Source organism: Eucyclogobius newberryi, unplaced genomic scaffold, assembly GCF_026437365.1.
Source record: "Eucyclogobius newberryi isolate DKJ021-1_F unplaced genomic scaffold, fEucNew1.0.hap1 SCAF_12, whole genome shotgun sequence".
Classification (NCBI taxonomy): Eukaryota; Metazoa; Chordata; class Actinopteri; order Gobiiformes; family Gobiidae; genus Eucyclogobius; species Eucyclogobius newberryi.
Window position 1 is genome coordinate 38495690 of NW_027315746.1, and position 22065 is coordinate 38517754.

Below are 22065 nucleotides of genomic sequence, written 5' to 3' on the forward strand. Positions count from 1 at the left end.
CTCCCGCTGGAGGCTGGAGTGGGAGGTGCCAGTCCATATATGGTGATAGTGTTTGAACCAATGACATTTGAATGCACCACCTGTGGGTGGTGCAATGAAAGAAGTGAGCTTTTCAATGTGTTCCCAAAATGTTAAATATAAAATATGATGATTGACTGATTCAGCCTCAGAGCAGAGAGCTGGCCATCATCACCGTGGTGACCGGACTAAACCCAGACAATACCAAAAATGCTGCAGAGACGAAGAGAAAAGAGAAAAGAAAAGAAGAGAAAAGCTGAAGAACTGCACTGTGACTTTAACACTACATTTAAGGAAGGAAATAGAAATAAGCTCCTCTTTGATATCCATATGTTACAGCGAGACACCCTGTCGCTGTGTGTGAGCACCTGCCAAGTTCTCACCTGTCCTGCCCTGGTGGTCTCACACACGTAGGACTCTGTGGGGACAAAGAGCTCTGGAGGAAACTCGTTCACATCCAGGACGTCCACCAACACGGAGACTTTGGAGAAGAGCAGGGGGTTGTCTGGAAACATAGAATAATAACATATTTATGAATTTATGCTGAGAAATGGAATCAAAACATGAAAAACAGAAATTCAACTTAGAACCAGCAAATTACTTTTGTGTTTTGAATTGCTACAAACAAAATCAATGATATTTTGCGAGATGCATTTGACTTTCACCTTGACTTTAAACTGGCTCGTCACACTTTGATGTCACAGTGAGTGACAGGTGAACACGCCCACGGCCTGTGATCCGGGTTTTATTCAAACATGAAATAGAGTTTTATCAAGCTGAAAATGAACAGCTCCAGTTTTTGAACTCTAACATAAGACTCACTCTGTCAGGTCAGGAACTTCATTCAGTTCTAAGGTTCAGCTCTAAGGTTCAGCTCTGAGGTTCAGCTCTAAGGTTCAGCTCTGAGGTTCAGCTCTGAGGTTCAGCTCTAAGGTTCAGCTCTGAGGTTCAGCTCTAAGGTTCAGCTCTGAGGTTCAGCTCTGAGGTTCAGCTCTAAGGTTCAGCTCTGAGGTTCAGCTCTGAGGTTCAGCTCTGAGGTTCAGCTCTGAGGTTCAGCTCTAAGGTTCAGCTCTGAGGTTCAGCTCTGAGGTTCAGCTCTGAGGTTCAGCTCTGAGGTTCAGCTCTAAGGTTCAGCTCTGAGGTTCAGCTCTGAGGTTCAGCTCTAAGGTTCAGCTCTGAGGTTCAGCTCTGAGGTTAAGCTCTGAGGTTCAGCTCTAAGGTTCATTACAGGAGAAGGACATAGAACTCACCACTGTCACTTAAACTCTAAAGTAGAATGTGATTATTGGATGAAGAGAACAGCTCGGACTTCTGTTTGTGTTTAAGGCTCTTTTTGGCATTTTGTCTGATTATTTATCCAGTTTATTTCACATTAGTTCAGGTTTTCACCGTTTTCTTACAATCTCATCGTATCAACCAGAAACAGGACAAAAGGCTTTTTGTTCCTGTGGAACAAACACAGAGACTTAAAAAAAATTTAAAATACATTTGTATGCATTTTAATGATTTTAAATCACTGGTCAAGGACGACCCTCAGTGCCAATGCACTTGTTTTATATAATTTCATCCCATGTTGTTTGTATAAATGTGTTTTTATGTATTGGTTAATGTTATTGAATGTTTTATTTGTGGTAGTTTCCTGTGTTTGTCTGTTTTGTCTCGTGGTTTAACAGGACCATGAAAAAGAGAACTTTTCTCATTGGGTTTTCCTGTTTGAATAAATAAAATGAAATGAAAGGCAGAGAATGTTCTGACTTAATGTGAGTCTTGGATTTAGAGCAGAGCTTCTCAAAGTGTGGGGCGTGCCCATTTGGGGGGGCACAGAACCAAGCCAAGGGGGGGCGCGAGACACGCCAGCATCTGTGCTCCTCCCACACGCCTGCATCTGTGCTCCTCCCACACCCCTGCATCTGTGCTCCTCCCACACGCCTACATCTGTGCTCCTCCCACACGCCTACATCTGTGCTCCTCCCACACGCCTACATCTGTGCTCCTCCCACACGCCTGCCCCAGGGTTACAATGAGTCACGGCTTTGGCTTCTACATGCGCAATATACACTCTGTCCCTTTGCACAGGCTTCTGTCCCTTCTCTGTCCCTTTGCACAGGCTTCTGTCTCTCCCCTGTCCCTTTGCACAGGCTTCTGTCCCTCCACTGTCCCTTTGCACAGTCTTCTGTCCCTCCTCTGTCCCTTTGCACAGGCTTCTGTCCCTCCCCTGTCCCTTTGCACAGGCTTCTGTCCCTCCTCTGTCCCTTTGCACAGGCTTCTGTCCCTCCTCTGTCCCTTTGCACAGGCTTCTGTCCCTCCTCTGTCCCTTTGCACAGGCTTCTGTCCCTCCTCCGTCCCTTTGCACAGGCTTCTGTCCCTCCTCTGTCCCTTTGCACAGACTTCTGTCCCTCCCCTGTCCCTTTGCACAGGCTTCTGTCCCTCCCCTGTCCCTTTGCACAGGCTTCTGTCTCTCCCCTGTCCCTTTGCACAGGCTTCTGTCCCTCATCTGTCCCTTTGCACAGGCTTCTGTCCCTCCTCTGTCCCTTTGCACAGGCTTCTGTCCCTCCTCTGTCCCTTTGCACAGGCTTCTGTCGTGGTTCCCTTCAGGCTCCTCCCTCCACTTTTCCTTTTTTGAAATTGCTCCGCTCCTGACCACTCACCACTCACGACAATGCCTGTGCAGTCACTTCCTTTCCACATTGATCCCATGAGGTTTTCGTGTTAAATATTAAACATAAGCACAGCAGTACAAGTCAGCACCGCGCAGAAAGCAGCCTGTCTGTGAGGGTCATGGACCTGCGGTGATACGAGTGATCCACAGTGACCAAGAAGTAACACAAGTGCGTCATCTCCTTGAAATGCCTCATTCACTGCAGTGAAGCGCCAATTCTGGGCTGTCCCACTGCAGACAGGTGACTGCCCTGTCCCACTGCAGACAGGTGACTGCCCTGTCCCACTGCAGACAGGTGACTGCCCTGTCCCACTGCAGACAGGTGACTGCCCTGTCCCACTGCAGACAGGTGACTGCCCTGTCCCACTGCAGACAGGTGACTGCCCTGTCCCACTGCAGACAGGTGACTGCCCTGTCCCACTGCAGACAGGTGACTGCCCTGTCCCACTGCAGACAGGTGACTGCCCTGTCCCACTGCAGACAGGTGACTGCCCTGTCCCACTGCAGACAGGTGACTGCCCTGTCCCACTGCAGACAGGTGACTGCCCTGTCCCACTGCAGACAGGTCACTGCCCTGTCCCACTGCAGACAGGTCACTGCCCTGTCCCACTGCAGACAGGTGACTGACCTGGCTGCGCAGGAGAAGAGAAAGAGGCAGGGGAGAGCTCTCAGAAAGGCTCATATATTTGTAGAGACAATTTCTTCATAGCTTCAAAGCACAAATCAAAGAAAGACACTCGCAGTCTGTGAATGACACTGAAAATAAATGTAATTTAGCCTATTTAAACTCTAATTATTACTGTTATTTCAAGACAAAACTGCTTTACCCAAAGGACAAGATGCCGACACAAAAACAGAGCAATGTAGTTTATTCTGTCCAATGAAGTGAAGAAAATTGCAAAGAGCCACATAATGAGTGTAAAGAATCATGTAAATGTAATTTAACGGTCACAACTCGGATGACAGTATTATTGTTAAGAGAGTTGAAGCAGCCGCAGAATTAGCTGCAAATGAAGCTCAGTATAAAATCACATAAGAGACATGGAAAAGAGACACAGGAAAGAATTAGATGCACAAAAAGATGAATTAAGCGTTTACAGGCGGAAAAGGAAATTCAAGCAGCACGTGCAAAATTACAGACTTACAACACAGAAATAAAAGATGATATGGACAGTCAGTTCAAGTTACCAAACAATATGGCATCTCCAATTAACCAATGGTTTGCACAACCGGCTCCCGTGCTTTCGACACGCTCATACCACCCATTTGTGCAACAATCCAGTGCATTCAATCCTATGAGCAATTTGCACCAACCAAATCCCCAGGTTGTCGCTTCTTCACCTCCAAAGGACATTTGACCAAAGCTATTCAAGACAGCATAGCTATAAACAGAATCCCAGTGCCAATGCCCATCATATTGAGCGGAGATCCCATTACCTACATAGAATGGAGGGCGTCCTCCACTGCAAAGGCATTGCTCCCGCTGATAAACTGCATTTGTTAAAAAGGTACATCACTGGTCCAGCACTAAAATGTCTTGAAGGCATGTTTTATCGCAGCGATGACGAGGCATACACAGATGCATGGAAAAGGCTTGACCAACGCTGCGGTCAGCCCTTTGTTGTCCAAAAGGCATTCCGAGACAAACTGTCAAAATGGCCTAAGATCCACCCAAAGGATGCTGAAGGTTTAATGACATTTTCAGATTTTCTAACGGCTTGTGTCCAAGCGATGCCACATGTAAAAGGTTTGGACATATTAAGTGACTGTGAGGAGAACCAAAGGTTATTGCGAAAGGTTCCGGAATGGCTGGTAGCTCGCTGGAATCGTCAGGTCACAGTCACACTCATGGAAGGTAAAGATTTCCCCTCCTTTAAGAATTTTGCCAAGTTTGTTTCAATAGAGGCATGTAACCCTGTGACTTCTTCAAATGCACTTCATTCTTGCAGTCTGTTCACAGAGAAAGGACATGTGAAAGAGATGAAACCAAATAGATCTGCAACTCAAGTCTTAACAACACAAGCTTCTACACAAACTGACAAGGTTCCTTGCATCTTGTGCAAAGATGAAAAGCATCAATTCACTAGCAGGGACCACGCCACAACAGAGTATGAAAATGTTTATTGATAACAACGACGATGGAGCGACGATGGATCGACAATGGAGATCGACGATGGAGATCGACGATGGGGATCGACGATGGGGATCGACGATGGAGATCGACGATGGGGAGCGACAATGGAGATCAACGATGGGGAGCGACGATGGGGAACGATGATGTAGCGACGATGTAGCGACGATTGAGCTACAATTGAGCTACGATGTAGCGACGATGTAGCGACGATTGAGCTATAATTGAGCTACGATGTAGCGACGATGCAGCGACGATCGAGCAACGAGAGTTGGCTGGGTAGAGACACAGGATGGGGGCTCTGTCTCGGGTAATCAGCCCAGCCGATTCAGAACCCCCAAAGATGATGTAAAATGAAGGAAGATGATCTGGATCTCGACGTGAGGCCTGGCTGAAAATGATGTTAACTGAGTGGCATGAGAGAAGAGGAGCTGAATGGTCGAGGGCTCTCTGAGGGTAGCCTGATGGAAGTCCGGATGGAGTCTGTCCGTTACTGGAGACGAGAATTAGTACTGGTGCATTTGAATGAAGTTTTAGCATTTGTGGGTCATCGATGGAAGTACGTGGGTGTGAATAAGGTGCGAGCCATAGATTGAGTTTTGAACGAGCAATCGTTAAAACTGGATTACATGGTGGAGTCGCCTTGCCCCGGAGCGTTGAAAGGTTGGGGAGAGCGAATATTTGCATGGATGTAGGAGTTGACGAGCTGGGGATAGTAATAAGGTCAATGTGAGCGATGAATAAGGGAACTTAATTCGAGCTGAATGAGATTTTGAGAATGAGTGAAATATGAGATAGATGAAAGGGTAGTCCAATTTTAAAGTGTTTCCTGAAGATTGAAGAGGAATTGGCGATCATCGAAGTTCAGTGCGGAGGTCGAATTTTGGGACGGTGAATCATGAGTAGGTGTTGGTCGATTATGGTGATTTGAGTATAAGCAATGCAGGTGACGGATTGATAGAGGGGAGTAGACAGTTTAGAGACTTATGAGGTGCGGCGTAATAGAATATCCCTTACTGATCTACTAAGACTTGTTGTCAAATGAGTGCCTTCTGACTGGTCAAACCCCCCCCCCCCAAAAAAGTCCTGAACGATAGTGGGGTATAATCCGAACGGGCGTGGAGGACCCGTTAGAGTAGCCGGAAACAAGCTGCCTTCCCTTGGGCCTTGAGGAGAAGAATCATCCTAGTGCAGAGTCTGATGGTCGCCTGAACGGGACGGGAAGCGGATCCTTGGTCTTGGAAATTAAGGGCTTGTCCTGTAGGATGATGGAGTGCGCTGAGCGGTCTTCAATGCATCGAGATGCACGATGGGTTGAGGTGCGTGCTGAGATATGCCTCTTCTGAGAAAGAGGGAATGTGAGATGACTGAGCATCCTGGTGCCCGGTGACTGCTCCGGGGAGAGAGACGGCGGCCCAGTGCCCGGCGATAGTTCTGGGGAGAGACGGCGTCCCGGTGCCCGCTGAGACCCTGGTGAGGACGTGGGAGAGGCGTCGAATGGGGAATGGGTGATTGAGGGAGGGATGGGGGGTGGGGGGAATGAGTGGGATGGGTGATTGAGGGAGGGTATGAGTGGGATGAGTGAGGGAGCGGGCGTGTGGCCGCTGCCGTGTGGCCGCTGCCGTGTGGTCGGGGCGAGCGTGTGGCTGGCTGCCGTGGGTCGGAGCGAGTGTGAGGCCGGCTGCTGTGGGTCGGGGCAAGTGTGTGGCTGGCTGCCGTGGGTCGGGGCGAGTGTGTGGCCGGCTACCGTGGGTCGGGGCGAGTGTGTGGCTGGCTGCCGTGGGTCGGGGCGAGCGTGTGGCCGGCTGCCGTGGGTCGGGGCGAGCGTGGCTGGGGATGGTGATTGAGGGATAGATGAGTGATTGAGGGAGGGATGAATGAGGGAGGGATGAATGCAGAGTCGAAAGGGGTCGGAGTAATATGCTGGCATGAGTCGGCATAATGGTGATAATGAATGGGATGAGAGGTGAAAGAGAGAATGGGCGGCCTTGGCATGGAATATGGCAGAAGCCGGAAGGCGATGTGATCGTGTGTTTGAGCCTACGAGGTGTGAAGGTTGCACAGGTAAGCATGAGCGGAGAGCAAAAAATAATAGCCAGAATGAAAATGAATGGTAAAGAGCCAGCGCGTTGAAGATGGTACGTTGATAGGTGTGTGGGTGTTTGAGGGCTAGCCTCAAGGCCCTCTGGTTAGAGCCTGTCAGGTGTCATATGTGCTAGTAGCGAAGCTACACGCGTGCTGTATGACTACAGTTACGTTAGGTAGCTGTAGGATGTAGCTGTGGTTGTAGCTGTGGTTGTAGCTGTGGTTGTAGCTATGGCTGTAGCTCTGGGTGTAGCTGTGGTTGTAGCTGTGGTTGTAGCTGTGGTTGTAGCTGTGGTTGTAGTTGTAGCTGTGGCTGTAGCTGTGGTTGTAGCTGTGGTTGTAGCTCTAGCTGTGGTTGTAGCTCTAGCTGTGGTTGTAGCTGTAGCTGCAGCTGTGGTTGTAGCTGTAGCTGTGGTTGTAGCTGTGGTTGTAGCTGTGGTTGTAGCTGTGGTTGTAGCTATGGCTGTAGCTCTGGGTGTAGCTGTGGTTGTAGCTGTAGCTGTGGTTGTAGCTGTAGTTGTAGCTGTGGTTGTAGTTGTAGCTGTGGCTGTGGTTGTAGCTGTGGTTGTAGCTCTAGCTGTGGTTGTAGCTCTAGCTGTGGTTGTAGCTGTAGCTGCAGCTGTGGTTGTAGCTGTAGCTGCAGCTGTGGTTGTAGCTGTGGTTGTAGCTGTAGCTGTGGTTGTAGCTGTAGCTGTGGTTGTAGCTGTGGTTGTAGTTGTAGCTGTAGTTGTACTGTAGTTGTAGCTGTAGGTTGTAATTTTAGCTGTAGTTGTAGCTGTAGCTTGTAGTTGTAGCTTGTAGTTGTACCTGTAGTTGTAGTTGTAGCTGTAGCTGTAGTTGTACCTGTAATTGTAGTTGTAGCTGTAGCTGTAGTTGTAGCTGTAGGTTGTAATAGTAGTGGTAGTTATAGCTGTAGCTGTAGCTGTAGCTGTAGTTGTAGCTGTAGCTGTAGTTGTAGTTGTAGCTGTAGTTGTAGCTGTAGTTGTAGTTGTAGCTGTAGTTGTAGCTGAGGATTGAAGCGGTAGGTTATAGCGGTAGGTTATAGCGGTATGCTGTGGCGGTAGATTATAGCAGTAAAATGTAGCAGTATGTAGAGAGGAGGGATAGAGAAATGCGTGTCGAGGGAGTTGAGTGCAACTTCGAAGAAGGGGATGAGAGAAATGATTAGATGAGAAGATTGAGAAAAGAAGGAGCGTTTGAACATTGTTAAGGACACAGGATGCTGGGACGTTGCCGAGTCCCTATGAACATTGTTTAATCTGTTTTAAATTGAATTGTACAACCTGGCTCCCGCCACCAGGGGGAGCTGAGAGGTCGAGCTGCTGCCTGTGGAGCGATGGTCGATCATCGGCTGCGCGCCTCCAGACCATGCTCCAGACGTGGAACCAGGAAGTGAGGAAGTGTGGCTGCTGCCCACATCTCCAACCCCATTTGTCAAAGTGCCCAAGCTTCTCAGAAAAATCACTAGATGACAAGCGAACATAGGTTCAAGACAATAGACTTCACCAGATGCTCCTCCCCTGGTGAAGTGGTCCCTGCCCTGTGTGGACGGTCCCTCATCTGCCTGAAGAGTGGGTCCAGCTCGACTCTGATAGTCCCTCATCTGCCTGAGGAGTGGGTCCAGCTCGCCTCCGGCGGTCCCTCATCTGCCTGAAGAGTGGGTCCAGCTCGCCTCCGACGGTCCCTCATCTGCCTGAGGAGTGGGTCCAGCTCGCCTCCGACGGTCCCTCATCTGCCTGAAGAGTGGGTCCAGCTCGACTCAGACGGTCCCTCATCTGCTTGAAGAGTGGGTCCAGTTCGCCTCAGTCGGTCCCTCATCTGCTTGAAGAGTGGGTCCAGTTCGCCTCAGTCGGTCCCTCATCTGCTTGAAGAGTGGGTCCAGCTCGACTCAGACGGTCCCTCTTCTGCCTGAAGAGTGGGTCCAGCTCCAGTCTCCTTCGGATCTCTCCTTCACTGGAACTCCTCCAGGTTTCTACGCTTTTTTCCCAAAGAGGTTTTTTTTGTAGTTTTTCCTGGCCGAGAAGGAGAGTCTAAGGACAGAGGACCCTGGGACATTGTCCCTCGCCACCACAGACACTGTCTGACTCCCTCGCCACCACAGACATTGTCTGACTTCATAGCCACCACAGACATTGTTGATTCATTTCTCCCTGTGGCCCTCAGAGGCAACTGTTGTTGTGATTTTGGGCCTTACAAAAATAAATTGATTTGATTTGATTTGATTGATTTGATTTAAAGGTTGGTCATAATGCCAAGGACTGTCGTCATCGCCACACTTGTGACTCTTGCAAAGGACGGCATCCCACAAGTTTGTACAATGAAAATCACAAGGCAAATGAAAGGCCCCAAAAACACAGATTCAGCTACGGAAAACCAAACTATGGCAGCCACCGCTCTCAATGTCTCTAAGATTGGTCAATCTGGTAGCACCTCTATGATTGTTCCTGTGTGGGTATCATCTATTCAAAGTCCCTCTGGTGTAAGCTCTATTAGATACACAAAGTGATAACACATTTGTTAATGAAGAAGTAAGCGACCAGTTACAAACAGTCTCCCATCCAGTAAAACTAAAACTAACTACGATGCTTGGAGTTCACATGGCAGTAAAACGTCATAGAGTATCTGGACTGCGGGTGAGAGGTTATAACTCAGACATTCAAATTGATCTGCCTCTTACACAAAAGACTATATTCTGTTTAACTATGACGACATACCCACAAACGAAACAGCAAAACAATGGCCCCTTCTGTCTGAGATCATTGACAAGATGCCACCTCTACTGAGTTGTGATGTTTGTCTCCTCATTGGATTTAACTGTCGCAGAACTTTAGCTCCAAAGCAGGTTCTTCTTGGAAAGGACAATGAACCATTTGCAATCCGGACAGATCTGGGATGGAGTATTGTCGGGGGTTCCACATCAAGTCCAAGCGAAACAGAAACAAGTCTATGCCACAGAGTTACTGTAAAAGAAGTTCCTACCGTTACACCTATTGATGTAATTAACATTCTCAAGTCAGATTTCAAGGACATGAATACAACTGACAAAACAGTTTCACAAGAGGATCTACCGTTTATGGATAAACTCAGAGAAGGAATAAGGAAAAAGGAACAAGGACATTGTTCTGAAAGTAGGTGATATTGTGATATTGTGTTGGACATTGATGACCATGCACCTAGAGGCGATTGGAGACTTAAGATAAGATAAGATAATCCTTTATTGTCCACACATGGGGAAATTTCGTTGTTACAACGCAGTATATACAGGGGGAAAGGACAGATTATAGGAAGTTTCAAAAAAACACTCTTAATAGAAGAACTCTTATAAACAAAACTCCTCTCATATCTTAACTCTCATAACTTGAAAGAGTGCTTGAGACTGTCAGTGGAAAAGACGGATTGGTGCGAAGAGTTAACATCTCACTTGGAGATAAAGGACTGAATAACAGGTCAACGTATCAGTACGCTTTCACTTCTGTCCTGTGCAAAAACTAGTCTTGGTGTTAGAGAGTTCTTAAGGCAACAAGTTGGTTATTTCTGTTTGAAAATTATTCGTTGTTGTTCAAATGTAAACAAACCCTCATAATTTTGGTGGGAGTGTAAAGAACCAATTGTGTATTTTCTTTTGACAAAACATTCAACTGCAAATTTAACTTCCGGTTTTACAGAGTGCGCTTTTATTTTGAAGAGCTACTTCCTGTTTAGCGTTTTGGTGGAATTAGCTTGACAGAAAAAGATGCTAAAACGGCAGAAACAGAAAAAAGTTATCACGGAGCACAATCGACACTGTTTACGTTTGTATTAAAGCACAAATGTTGTATTTTGTGTAACCAAAGCCCACGTTATTTTAGTTTGGTGCTAAACACAGTTAATTGATGTGTATTTACTACGATGTCATATCAAGCATTTACGCACTGTCTTTTTGTGTTTCCCAGCTCTTACGGTGTATTTACAAGATTTACTGCCATTAAATCTAAAAATCATCAGTAAAGTGTCAACTTTACAACACAACAACACAAACCACTCGATCAAAGACAGTGAGGAGAAGATTCTGAGCAGGACAAAAGATGCTTTGAAAGAGTTAAAGAGACAATCTGTGTTCAAAAAGAAAATCCGTCCTAAAACAGATATGGAGGTTTATAATAGGTATATAATAGTGTGTTGAAACCCTGGAGCGGGAGACGCCCAGGGAATTCGGATGCTAATCAGGTACTCAGTGAGGAGGGAGCGAAAGTCAGTTTACGATAGGATCCAGAGGAGTCCAGATGACTACAACTGAAACTGTTTCTACAATGGATCACTCCTGGACGAATGAGGGATTACACCAACATATTGGGCATAATGTTTTGTAAATTGTAAATAGAAGCCTCACTTCTGGCTTAGTGCCTCTGTTTTGGAAACAAACTGTTGTGGAGCCCATTTTTAAAAAGTCCAGCTTAGATTAACAGAACCTGTCTAGTTACAGAGCTTCCTTTTCTGTCAAATATCTAAGATAAAAGTGTGTTTATTCAGCTACAGTCTTTTTTTTTTACAACACCACAATGTTATTGTCATTCATAGCACAGAAACTGCAGTTTTTTAATGAAACCTTTTAGAGATGCACCGATCAATCGGCCGCCGATTTAAAAAGCCGGTTTTATGCTGAATCGGCCAGAATCGGTGACCGGCCGTTCTATGTCGTAATTGCCGGTTTTCGGCCGATCCAAACTGACCCGCATCCACGCATGCGCGGTGCGTAGCAGCTCAACGCGCCCAGAGCAAAACAGCTAAGAACTACAAGACTCTTTCAGAGCGCGGCGGCCAAAGTGTCCAGTTTACATTCAAGTCTATGTAAACGCGCGTCGAACACCTCCTGCGTTTCCCGCGGCGCGATTCCTGCTTTTTCGCCGCGGAGCGCGGCGCGGAGGGTGCGTTTTGGTGTTTTCCGCTCTAGACGCTTTGACAAGCATAAGCTTCAAAGCGTTAAAATTGTTCGTCGCAGAAAAGTTCAGATTTGTTCAACTTTGGTGGAACAAGAAGGAGCGAGCCTGGAGGAGGATCAGAGGAGACTGGACTGTGGGGTAAGTTATTATAACTTTGAGACGATTACAATCTACGTGTTGATAGTTGATGCGGTCAAAATAATTTGTGCTGGTTTGTGTTTGACGAGTTCATGTTTATTCAGAGTTATCTGCAGAAGAGTAGGGACACATGAAGGGGCCTGAAGAAGCAGCAGCAGGGCTGTCAGAAGAGTTAGTTATTGTTGTTGTTACGAGCTAATGCTAACAAGAGATCTCATCCACCTGAAATGAGACTTTAAAAATACTTTGATGCATTGAGACAAACATGACGTAGATACAAAACTTAAATTACTGACTCGAACAGCGAAATGAGTGAATACAATCTAATGTCAGGACTATTTAATTGTCCCACAGCCTCAAAGAAATGTTTACACAATCTGCTGTGCTCTAGAATCTATAGTGTACACTCATTGTGCTTCTAGTGAGTGTGTAAAGTTATCAAAGAGCTGATGAAACTGGAAAATGATATTGGCAACATATGTATGCCTCATTAAATATGCTGTATTATAATAGTAAAAGTTTGAATAATATTGCAGTAAATGTACTGGGCTCAAATATAACTGCTGTATAATGTTCTTTAAGATCTGGATTTGCCTTCAGCCCTCCCTGCTGCTCCTGCTCCTGTTGCTCCTGCCCCTGCTGCTCCTGCTGCTTCAGGGGATGCTGGCCCTTCTGCTACACCACAGGTGTAAAAGCATTTGGTTGGATTACAATTTGTTTTTAGCCCGTGTCATCTAAATTGCAATGTGTGTTTTTTTTGAAGAACCACGAGGAAGTGGAAGTGGACCTAGAGCCAGAGTCCTCCAGCTTTGAGAGGGAGGTCCTGGCAGCGCTCTAGGACTGACCCTCCTCATGTTCCATCGGCTTCCTCTCCTGCAGAGGGTTCCAGCTCATTCAAAAGAATGTGTAAAATTACAAATGTATAAATTACTATATGAAAATAGTTCATTTGATTTCAATCTGGAACCATTGGAGCTGCATCTTCTGCAGGAGAAATGGACTCCTTCTCCAGGCCATATTAGTTAGTATATAGTTCTGTATTTATATTTTATTTTTATATATAGTTTATTTTTCTATTTTTCCACAAAATAAATTACATTTTATACTATAAAACGTGTGTCCTGTATACATGCAACTTTTTCCATATTATACTGGGTAGTTTGTGGGAAAATCAGTGGCTAGATAGAAAATCGGTATCGGAAAAATCGGTTTTGGCAGGTCAGACCTCCTTTAAAACCGGAAATCGGTATCGGCCAAGAATTTTGGAGTTGGTGCATCTCTAAAACCTTTTGTTTTGCTCCACATATAGGATGTTAGTCTGATTAACCTAAATGTTTGTGAGACTCATCTTCAGGAGTGGGGCATCCAAAGTTATCAAAGTTAAATATTAACATTTTCAGTCCACAAAAATGCCCATATTTGTAAAGCAAAGGGGAGAAGGTGTGATAGCGCAACAGATTTGGCATTAAGTGTAATAAAGGATGACGATTGGGTTGCGTTAGCCCCCTCCTCTTGTGTTGCAGCTCAGTGCAGTGGCGTGGGTTGATCATTGCAGCTTGTGGCTGTACTTTACTCTACTTTCTTGTTTTGGACAGATGTAACAGCAGCTCTACTTACTGATTTTGGTGGCCCTCACGGTGATGTTGTGCTGGGCCGTGGTCTCTCGGTCCAGGAGGTCATTAGTGAAGATTGTTCCTTCTACAGTGTCTATGTCAAAGCAGCTGTCGGATTCAGTCTTCCACTCCAGAGAGTACCTGTGTCATCATTATGAATACAGAAGTAAACACATGTAGATATGCAAGCAAGCAAGCAAGCAAGCAAGCAAGCAAGCAAGCAAGCAAGCAAGCAAGCAAGCAAGCAAGCAAGCAAGCAGGCAGGCAGGCAGGCAGGCAGGCAGGCAGGCAGGGAGGCAAGCAGGCAAGCAGGCAAGCGAGCAGGCAAGCAAGCAGGTAAGTAAGCAAGCAAGCACATAAATAAATGAATAAATACATATCGACAGTAAGTTGGTAAGGAAATTTAAAAAAAAATACATTTAGACAAGTAAATTGTCCAATATTACACAGATAACAGACGAACAGAAAAACATGGTTGAATATTCAAACATCTGCCTAATTTACTAAATCATTCATGGTCACAGTCTCAGAGGAATCAGAGGAGCCACAAGAGGGGACTGCATTATCCCCTTCAGGAAAATTACCTTTGGTCAAACTGCTTTTTTTATCCATGCTACCACTAATTCTACCACTATTCTTCTGATCCAATAATCGGTGGTTCGAATCCCGCTCTCAGATCCACTGGCCTGCAGGTTGGTGGTGCGATTGCAGCTGCCTCAGGTGAATACTGCCGTTGTGTCCTTGGACAAGACACTTAACCCGACTCGCCCCTAGTGTCTGTGAACACTGGTGTGTGAATGTGTGTGTGAATGGGTGACTGGTTCCTTGATGTGAAGTGCTTTGAGTGCCTTGACGGTAAGTGCTATATAAATGTATGTGACCATTTACCATTTTACTAGAAATGCAAACACATATCACACTTCTAAAAATACAGTAAAAAACGTCTCATCGCAGACCAGGTGCCTCATTTTTAAAGCTTGCTTGCGCACTAAGCCGCCTTCTGCAGCGTACGAGGCATTTATAAAAGTTCTACTTGGTTTGCTTATTTCTGCACACAGACAAAAACATCCCTTTTCAGCCTTGGGGTATCTTTGCTTGTGAGCTGAACGCTATTCTGTGTTGTAGTGTTATTCTACGTTGCACTGGGACATGGTAATGTCCCCGAGTCCCCTGTCCTTAGACCCCCCTTCTCAGCCAGGAAAAACTACAAAACCTCCTTGGGAAAAAGTAGAAACCTGGAGGAGTTCCACAGTGAAGGAGAGATCTGACTCTCACAGACGGAGGCGAGATAGACAGTAGAACTGGAGCCACTCAGGAGGAGAACCAGTTCTTCCAGGCAGATGAAGAACCGTTCATATGGTGTAGAGACCACTTTTCCACTGACTCAAGCATCTGGATCCATAGGTCATCGATGTGCCTGTCCCACTCCTCCTGGGAGAGGGTTGTTGTCAGAGAACTGCTGCTCCAGACGCGTTTTGTACTTAGATCTAGCTCTCGACACCTCCCTGCTGAATCCATACTTTGCAACTTTGTAGCGGTCTCTGTCACCAGTCCTTTGTGCTGCCTTCTTCTCCTGCCTTAATTGCCTCAGTTTTGGTGTGAACCAGGGATTGTCATGATTGAAGGTGACTTTGGTGTGTCCACTTAGATGTCCTCACTACAGGTTTGGAGAGCTTCAGCCTCTTTTTCTACGTGGGGATCAGGTGAACTATGGCGTGATCTGAAAAGCGGAAGCTCGTGTTTTCCCAAGAGTCTCTAAAAGCACAGTAGGAGGTAGAGCCTTCTGAGGGTCCCAAGAGTCTCTAAAAGCACAGTAGGAGGTAGAGCCTTCTGGTGGTGCCAAGAGTCTCTAAAAGCACAGTAGGAGGTAGAGCCTTCTGGTGGTCCTAAGAGTCTCTAAAAGCACAGTAGGAGGTAGAGCCTTCTGGTGGTCCCAAGAGTCTCTAAAAGCACAGTAGGAGGTAGAGCCTTCTGGTGGTCCCAAGAGCCTCTAAAAGCACAGTAGGAGGTAGAGCCTTCTGGTGGTCCCAAGAGTCTCTAAAAGCACAGTAGGAGGTAGATCCTTCTGGTGGTCCCAAGAGTCTCTAAAAGCACAGTAGGAGGTAGAGCTCCTGTCCATGTTAAAGAGGCCGACACAGTCTCTTCATTTAAGTCCAGGCTTAAAACGTTCCTCTTTGAAATGACTTATGGTCAGGCCAGTTAGGAACAGAAATATAAAGCTACAGTTTCAGCTCCGCTGCCCTAGGAGCAACTCTGGGGAAAGTATGGCAGCTTGAGCTCTATCCTCTGATAAACACTACTTATTCTATCAAACTATATTTAATATTTAATTCAACTGGCAATCTGTTCATTGCCTTTTATTTTTATTTTTCTCACTTCCCCGAGGGGAGTGGGACAGGCACATTGATGTCCTGTGGACCCAGATGATCCTCTCCTGGTGAAGCGGTCTACCCCATTTGGATGGTCCTTCATCTGCCTGGAATATCTGGTTCTCCTCCTGAATATCTGGTTCTTCTCCTGAAGAACTGATTCTCCTCCTGGATATCTGGTTCTCCTCCTGAAGAACTAGTTCTCCTCCTGAGTGTCTCCAGCTCCACTGTCTCTCTCTCGTCTGTGAGAGTCAGATCTCTCCTTCACTCTGGAAATCCTCCAGATTTCTACTTTTTCCCAAGGAGGGATTTTGAATCTCGTCCCCACGGACATTGTTTAATCTGTTTTTCACTGTCGCCCTCAGAGGCAACTGTTGTTATGATTTTGGGCGTTACAAAAATAAATTGAATTGAATTATAAGTTATCTGTTCTTTATTATTTACTTCTGTACCTACTTTGTGTTGCAACACTGGAATTTCCCCGTTGAGGGACAAATAAAAGCTTATTTTATCTTACTGCAATGTCCACCACCACGGCTTTCCTCTGACCCTTGAGACCACCACTATGTCCGGTTGGTTCTCCATTACCATTCTGTCTGTCTGTATCTGGAAGTCCCAGAGGACCTTGGCTCGGTCGTTCTCCACCACCTATTATGGCACTCCATGTATGCTGTCCTTGCCAGCATCTTGCATCCCGCACATAATCTTGCAGTTATGTGTGGGATGGTCACAGGGCCCCCTACCTTGGGTCTTGTCTGCTGTGGTAGATCTGGGCCTCTATTGATCTGGTGTTCAGGTCCTGCTCCTGTCCTGCCATGATCAGGGCCTCTGTCCTTCAGACCGGCTCTTTCTAACCATTGGTAGGATTTTGTCATCGCAGCCACGTCAGTTATGTTCCGGTGGTACATCCCATGTAGGGGCGTGTCCTCCCATGTAGGGGCTTGTCCTCCCATGTAGGGGCGTGTCCTCCCATGTAGGGGCTTGTCCTCCCATGTAGGGGCGTGTCCTCCCATGATGGTCCCTGTAGCAGCTTATTATCTTCTGTTCCCCATTGTTTGAGACTTTCACTGAGCACATCATCTGTAGGAGCCTTGTCCTTGATGTACTTCTTGGATCTTGGACGTTTCGTCCTAGATAGTGGCTCTCACGCTCACTAGTCCCCGCCTCCTTCTTTACGGCTAGTGTACAGTCTCAGCGTGCTAGTGTGCAGTCTCAGGGTGCTAGTGTACAGTCTCAGGGTGCTAGTGTACAGTCTCAGGGTGCTAGTGTCCAGTCTCAGGGTGCTAGTGTCCAGTCTCAGGGTGCTAGTGTCCAGTCTCAGGGTGCTAGTGTACAGTCTCAGGGTGCTGGATTTGGGATGGAACTCTCCATGGTCAGGAGCTTTCATGTCTTATTATCTGTGGTATCTCCTCCTTTGGCCAACTGATTGGGCAGGGTCTGATCACTGGCAGGGCGTGGCAGGGTCTGATCACTGGCAGGGCGTGGCTGTTTATTGCCCGGGACTTGTTCTTACCATTGAGCTGCTTCTGAGGACTTGTTTCCTCTTCGTTGCCATTTGCCTGTGGGATTCCCAGGTACTTGTAACTGTCCTCAATGTCTGCTATTGTCCCTTCTGGGAGTGAGACCCCCTCTGTGTGGACCACCTTCCCTCTGTGAGGACCACCTTCCCTCTGTGTGGACCACCTTCCCTCTGTGTGAACCACCTTCCCTCTGTGAGGACCACCTTCCCTCTGTGTGGACCACCTTCCCTCTGTGTGTACCACATTCCCTCTGTGTGGACCACGTTCCCTCTGTGTGGACCACTTCCCTCTCTTAGTCACCATCACACACTTCTCTAGTCCCAATGACATTCTGATATCTAAGCTGTAGATCCTGGTGGTGTGGATCAGGGAGTGAATGTCCCGCTCGCTCTTAGCATCCAGCTTGATGTAGGGATGCGTATCTGGACTTGTAAAAACATTTCGGTTCAGGTCCAAAAAAACGAAACCCCGGTGATTCGGTTCTGGACTCATAAAAAAATATAGCACTCACATATTATATCCTTTTTGTTCTAGAATCTAAACCATCTTAAACCTTCCGTTAATCGCGAAATTTGCGCTGGAAAAGACGTAAACACTGCCATGCGCCGCTGTCAATGGCGCACACGGACCCTAATTAGCGACGCACGCGTCTTCCGGTCATAAGTTGAAGCCGGCGAAAAAAGTTTAAAGATGCGAGAGAGAACCGTGTCTCCACGTGTGAACACTGAAGTGAACCGTGTCTCCACACGTGAACACTGAAGTGAACCGTGTCTCCACACGTGAACACTGAAGTGAACCGTGTCTCCACACGTGAACACTGAAGTGAACCGTGTCTCCACAGGTGAACACTGAAGTGAACCGTGTCTCCACACGTGAACACTGAAGTGAACCGTGTCTCCACACGTGAACACTGAAGTGAACCGTGTCTCCACACGTGAACACTGAAGTGAACCGTGTCTCCACAGGTGAACACTGAAGTGAACCGTGTCTCCACAGGTGAACACTGAAGTGAACCGTGTCTCCACGTGTGAACACTGAAGTGAACCGTGTCTCCACGTGTGAACACTGAAGTGAACCGTGTCTCCACGTGTGAACGGTGAAGTGAACCGTGTCTCCACGTGTGAACACTGAAGTGAACCGTGTCTCCACACGTGAACACTGAAGTGAACCGTGTCTCCACACGTGAACATTGAAGTGAACCGTGTCTCCACACGTGAACGCTGAAGTGAACCGTGTCTCCACGTGTGAACACTGAAGTGAACCGTGTCTCCACACGTGAACACTGAAGTGAACCGTGTCTCCACGTGTGAACGCTGAAGTGAACCGTGTCTCCACGTGTGAACACTGAAGTGAACCGTGTCTCCACACGTGAACACTGAAGTGAACCGTGTCTCCACGTGTGAACACTGAAGTGAACCGTGTCTCCACGTGTGAACGCTGAAGTGAACCGTGTCTCCACGTGTGAACGCTGAAGTGAACCGTGTCTCCACACGTGAACTCTGAAGTGAACCGTGTCTCCACGTGTGAACGCTGAAGTGAACCGTGTCTCCACGTGTGAACACTGAAGTGAACCGTGTCTCCACGTGTGAACACTGAAGTGAACCGTGTCTCCACACGTGAACATTGAAGTGAACCGTGTCTCCACACGTGAACACTGAAGTGAACCGTGTCTCCACGTGTCTCCACGCGTGAACACTGAAGTGAACCGTGTCTCCACGCGTGAACACTGAAGTGAACCGTGTCTCCACGCGTGAACACTGAAGTGAACCGTGTCTCCACACGTGAACACTGAAGTGAACCGTGTCTCCACACGTGAACATTGAAGCCGGTAAGATCGCGTTGATTGTGCGTTGATTGTGATTGTTAATGTGCTGCGGGCGTGGCCGCGTGTTAAAGGGGCGGGGTCAGCGTGTTAAAGGGGCGGGGTCAGCGTGTTAAAGGGACGGGGTCAGCGTGGTTTCTTGTCTGGTAAATATGAATGAAATAACTTAAGTGTTATGTTGTGGTGTGATGTATTTAGTATTAAGCAAAGTAATATTGCTTAATTGCTGCATTCATTAATTGGAGTTTATATTTTGTAATAGTATTTTGTATTTGTATTCTACAGTTGTTAAACATGGTCTGGTGTTTAATGCTGCTAATATGATGTATTATTTTGATGTGTTGTGTAAAATATTTTCATATTCTATTTTTGATACTGCTATAGTTCTATAAGTTGATGCTTTATAGTGATTAAAGTTGAATTTTATGCTAGTTTTTGTAACTGTTATTTTACACTGACTTCATTATTGACACTGGTGTTTTGTGTTTGAAGGTTTGATCTGACTTTTGATGCTAATGGATCTGAACATTAAAGAGTGAAATGTGTCTAAAGATGAAACATAGTATCAGATGAAACAGCTGCTTTGACCCTTGACCCAGACTGACCCTGTCAACAATACTCAACATGCTCTTGTTGTTGAGTCGAGTCTTGAGTTGTTCCTCAAGCGATGTGTGTTAAGTGTTAAGCTACAATTTAGCTGCTAGCTAGTAGCTCGTAGCTTGTGATTTGTAAGTTGTAACTTCTGTTAAAAACAGTGAATAAATCAGACAAGTTGAGTTTATTTCACTGCAGTTAAGCCTTGTGTTTGATAGTCGTCCTTGTTCATGTGTCTTAAACTTAATTTAGCGAAGTGTCTTGTGTTATGCTGTTGTAACATTATGCAAATATGGCATGGTTCAGGTCCGGACCTAATGAGTCCGGACCTGAACTCATGCCATTATATTAGACAATAAAGGCGTAAACAGTCCATGTCTCACCTGACTGCACTGCTGCTCGCGTCCAGGTCGTACGCTGTCACAGATCCAATGATGGTTCCGGAGGGCGTGTCTTCAAACGTGTCCATGCAATACTCGGGTTTGGTAAAGACCGGACTCTCGTCTATGTCCAGCACAGTCACTTCCACCGTTGCTGAGTCTTTAAACGGGCCCATGTGGAGGAAGCGAGGGTCCAGGTGCATGTTGGTGGCATCCACTTTGAACGTGTAAACCTTCTTGGACTCATAGTCAAGAGTCTGGAAAATAAATAAAACAAAGAGGGTTTTCTATTAAGTATTTCAAGTTTCTATAATTGTATTTTTTTTATTTGAGTAATCATGATGTCACAACTCTTTGTAATAGTATGTTACACCGTTACAAGAAATATGTTATTCATATTATTTGAATGAATGAGGGAATGTAATGCTTTAGTTTGAAATAGCAGTGTGACCTGCCTCTGACCTCTGACCTCTGACCTCAAACAGGACTGGATCAGCGTTAACAGAAGGACCAGCTCTTTCCTCCATTTAGAACTAGTATTCCACTTCAAAAACAGGGATACGCTGCTGTTTTGGAATTTGGAATAAAAAATAATTTGGAAACTGGATTAAAATGAATTCTCTGGAGCCATTTTCTGTCCCAAGAAAAAAGCTAAAAACCAGCTAAATAAATCATCTGATTAATGAGCAATCATCGGATTCGTCCACATGATGTAATGATTTGGTGATATGTTGCTGCCGACTCCAAAAACCCTGAGTTCAAACACAGCAAAGCAAATCCTTCAGTTCCAACCGAAGCCTTTATGGAGCGAGATGAGGACCATGTGTCTCATGTTGGACAAAGACACTCCAGAGAGGACAACTTTACAATCTCTCCTTGATGATTTACCTTTAGACATGATTTACCTTTAGACATGATTTATCTTTAGACATGATTTACCTTATGATTTACCTTTAGACATGATTTACCTTTAGACATGATTTATCTTTAGACATGATTTATCTTTAGACATGATTTATCTTTAGACATGATTTATCTTTAGACATGATTTACCTTATGATTTACCTTTAGACATGATTTATCTTTAGACATGATTTACCTTATGATTTACCTTTAGACATGATTTATCTTTAGACATGATTTATCTTTAAAAGTGCAAGACGCAAACTCAAGTGAAGGACCTTTTTTACACATTTAATCTGTGATATTGACTAAGAATTGGTAATCGCCTTGAGGCTGTTGCGTCATAAAACTATTAAAATATACGAAATAAACCGACCAATCAATCAATCAATCAATCAATCAATCAATCAATAATATCAACTTTGAATTTCAGCCTCTTCCCTAAGAGGGAGGACATGAATAACACATAGTGCACATAGTGCACATAGTACACAAAGTGTACATAGTACACATAGTAAACATAGTGCACATAGTACACATAGTGCACATAGTACACATAGTACACATAGTGCACATAGTGCACATAGTGCACATAGTGCACATAGTGCAAATAGTACACATAGTACACATAGTACACATAGTGCACATAGTACACATAGTACACATAGTGCACATAGTACACATAGTACACATAGTACACATAGTGCACATAGTACACATAGTACACATAGTGCACATAGTAAACATAGTGCACATAGTACACATAGTGCACATAGTACACATAGTACACATAGTACACATAGTACACATAGTACACATAGTGCACATAGTGCACATAGTACACATAGTACACATAGTACACATAGTACACATAGTACACATAGTGCACATAGTGCACATAGTACACATAGTAC

General features: G+C 45.8%; 1 protein-coding gene across 1 annotated transcript in view; it reads right to left on the minus strand.

The window, feature by feature from the left end:
• LOC140356779 (cadherin-12-like) overlaps positions 1-22065 on the minus strand; it is a 91642-nt gene that overhangs the window by 27899 nt on the left and 41678 nt on the right. The window contains exons 7-9 of the mRNA XM_072441976.1: positions 20252-20505; positions 13568-13704; positions 402-523 (exon numbers count right to left, since the gene is read on the minus strand). Of these exons, the coding sequence (XP_072298077.1) occupies positions 402-523; positions 13568-13704; positions 20252-20505 (513 nt within the window). The remainder of the gene's footprint in view (positions 1-401; positions 524-13567; positions 13705-20251; positions 20506-22065) is intronic.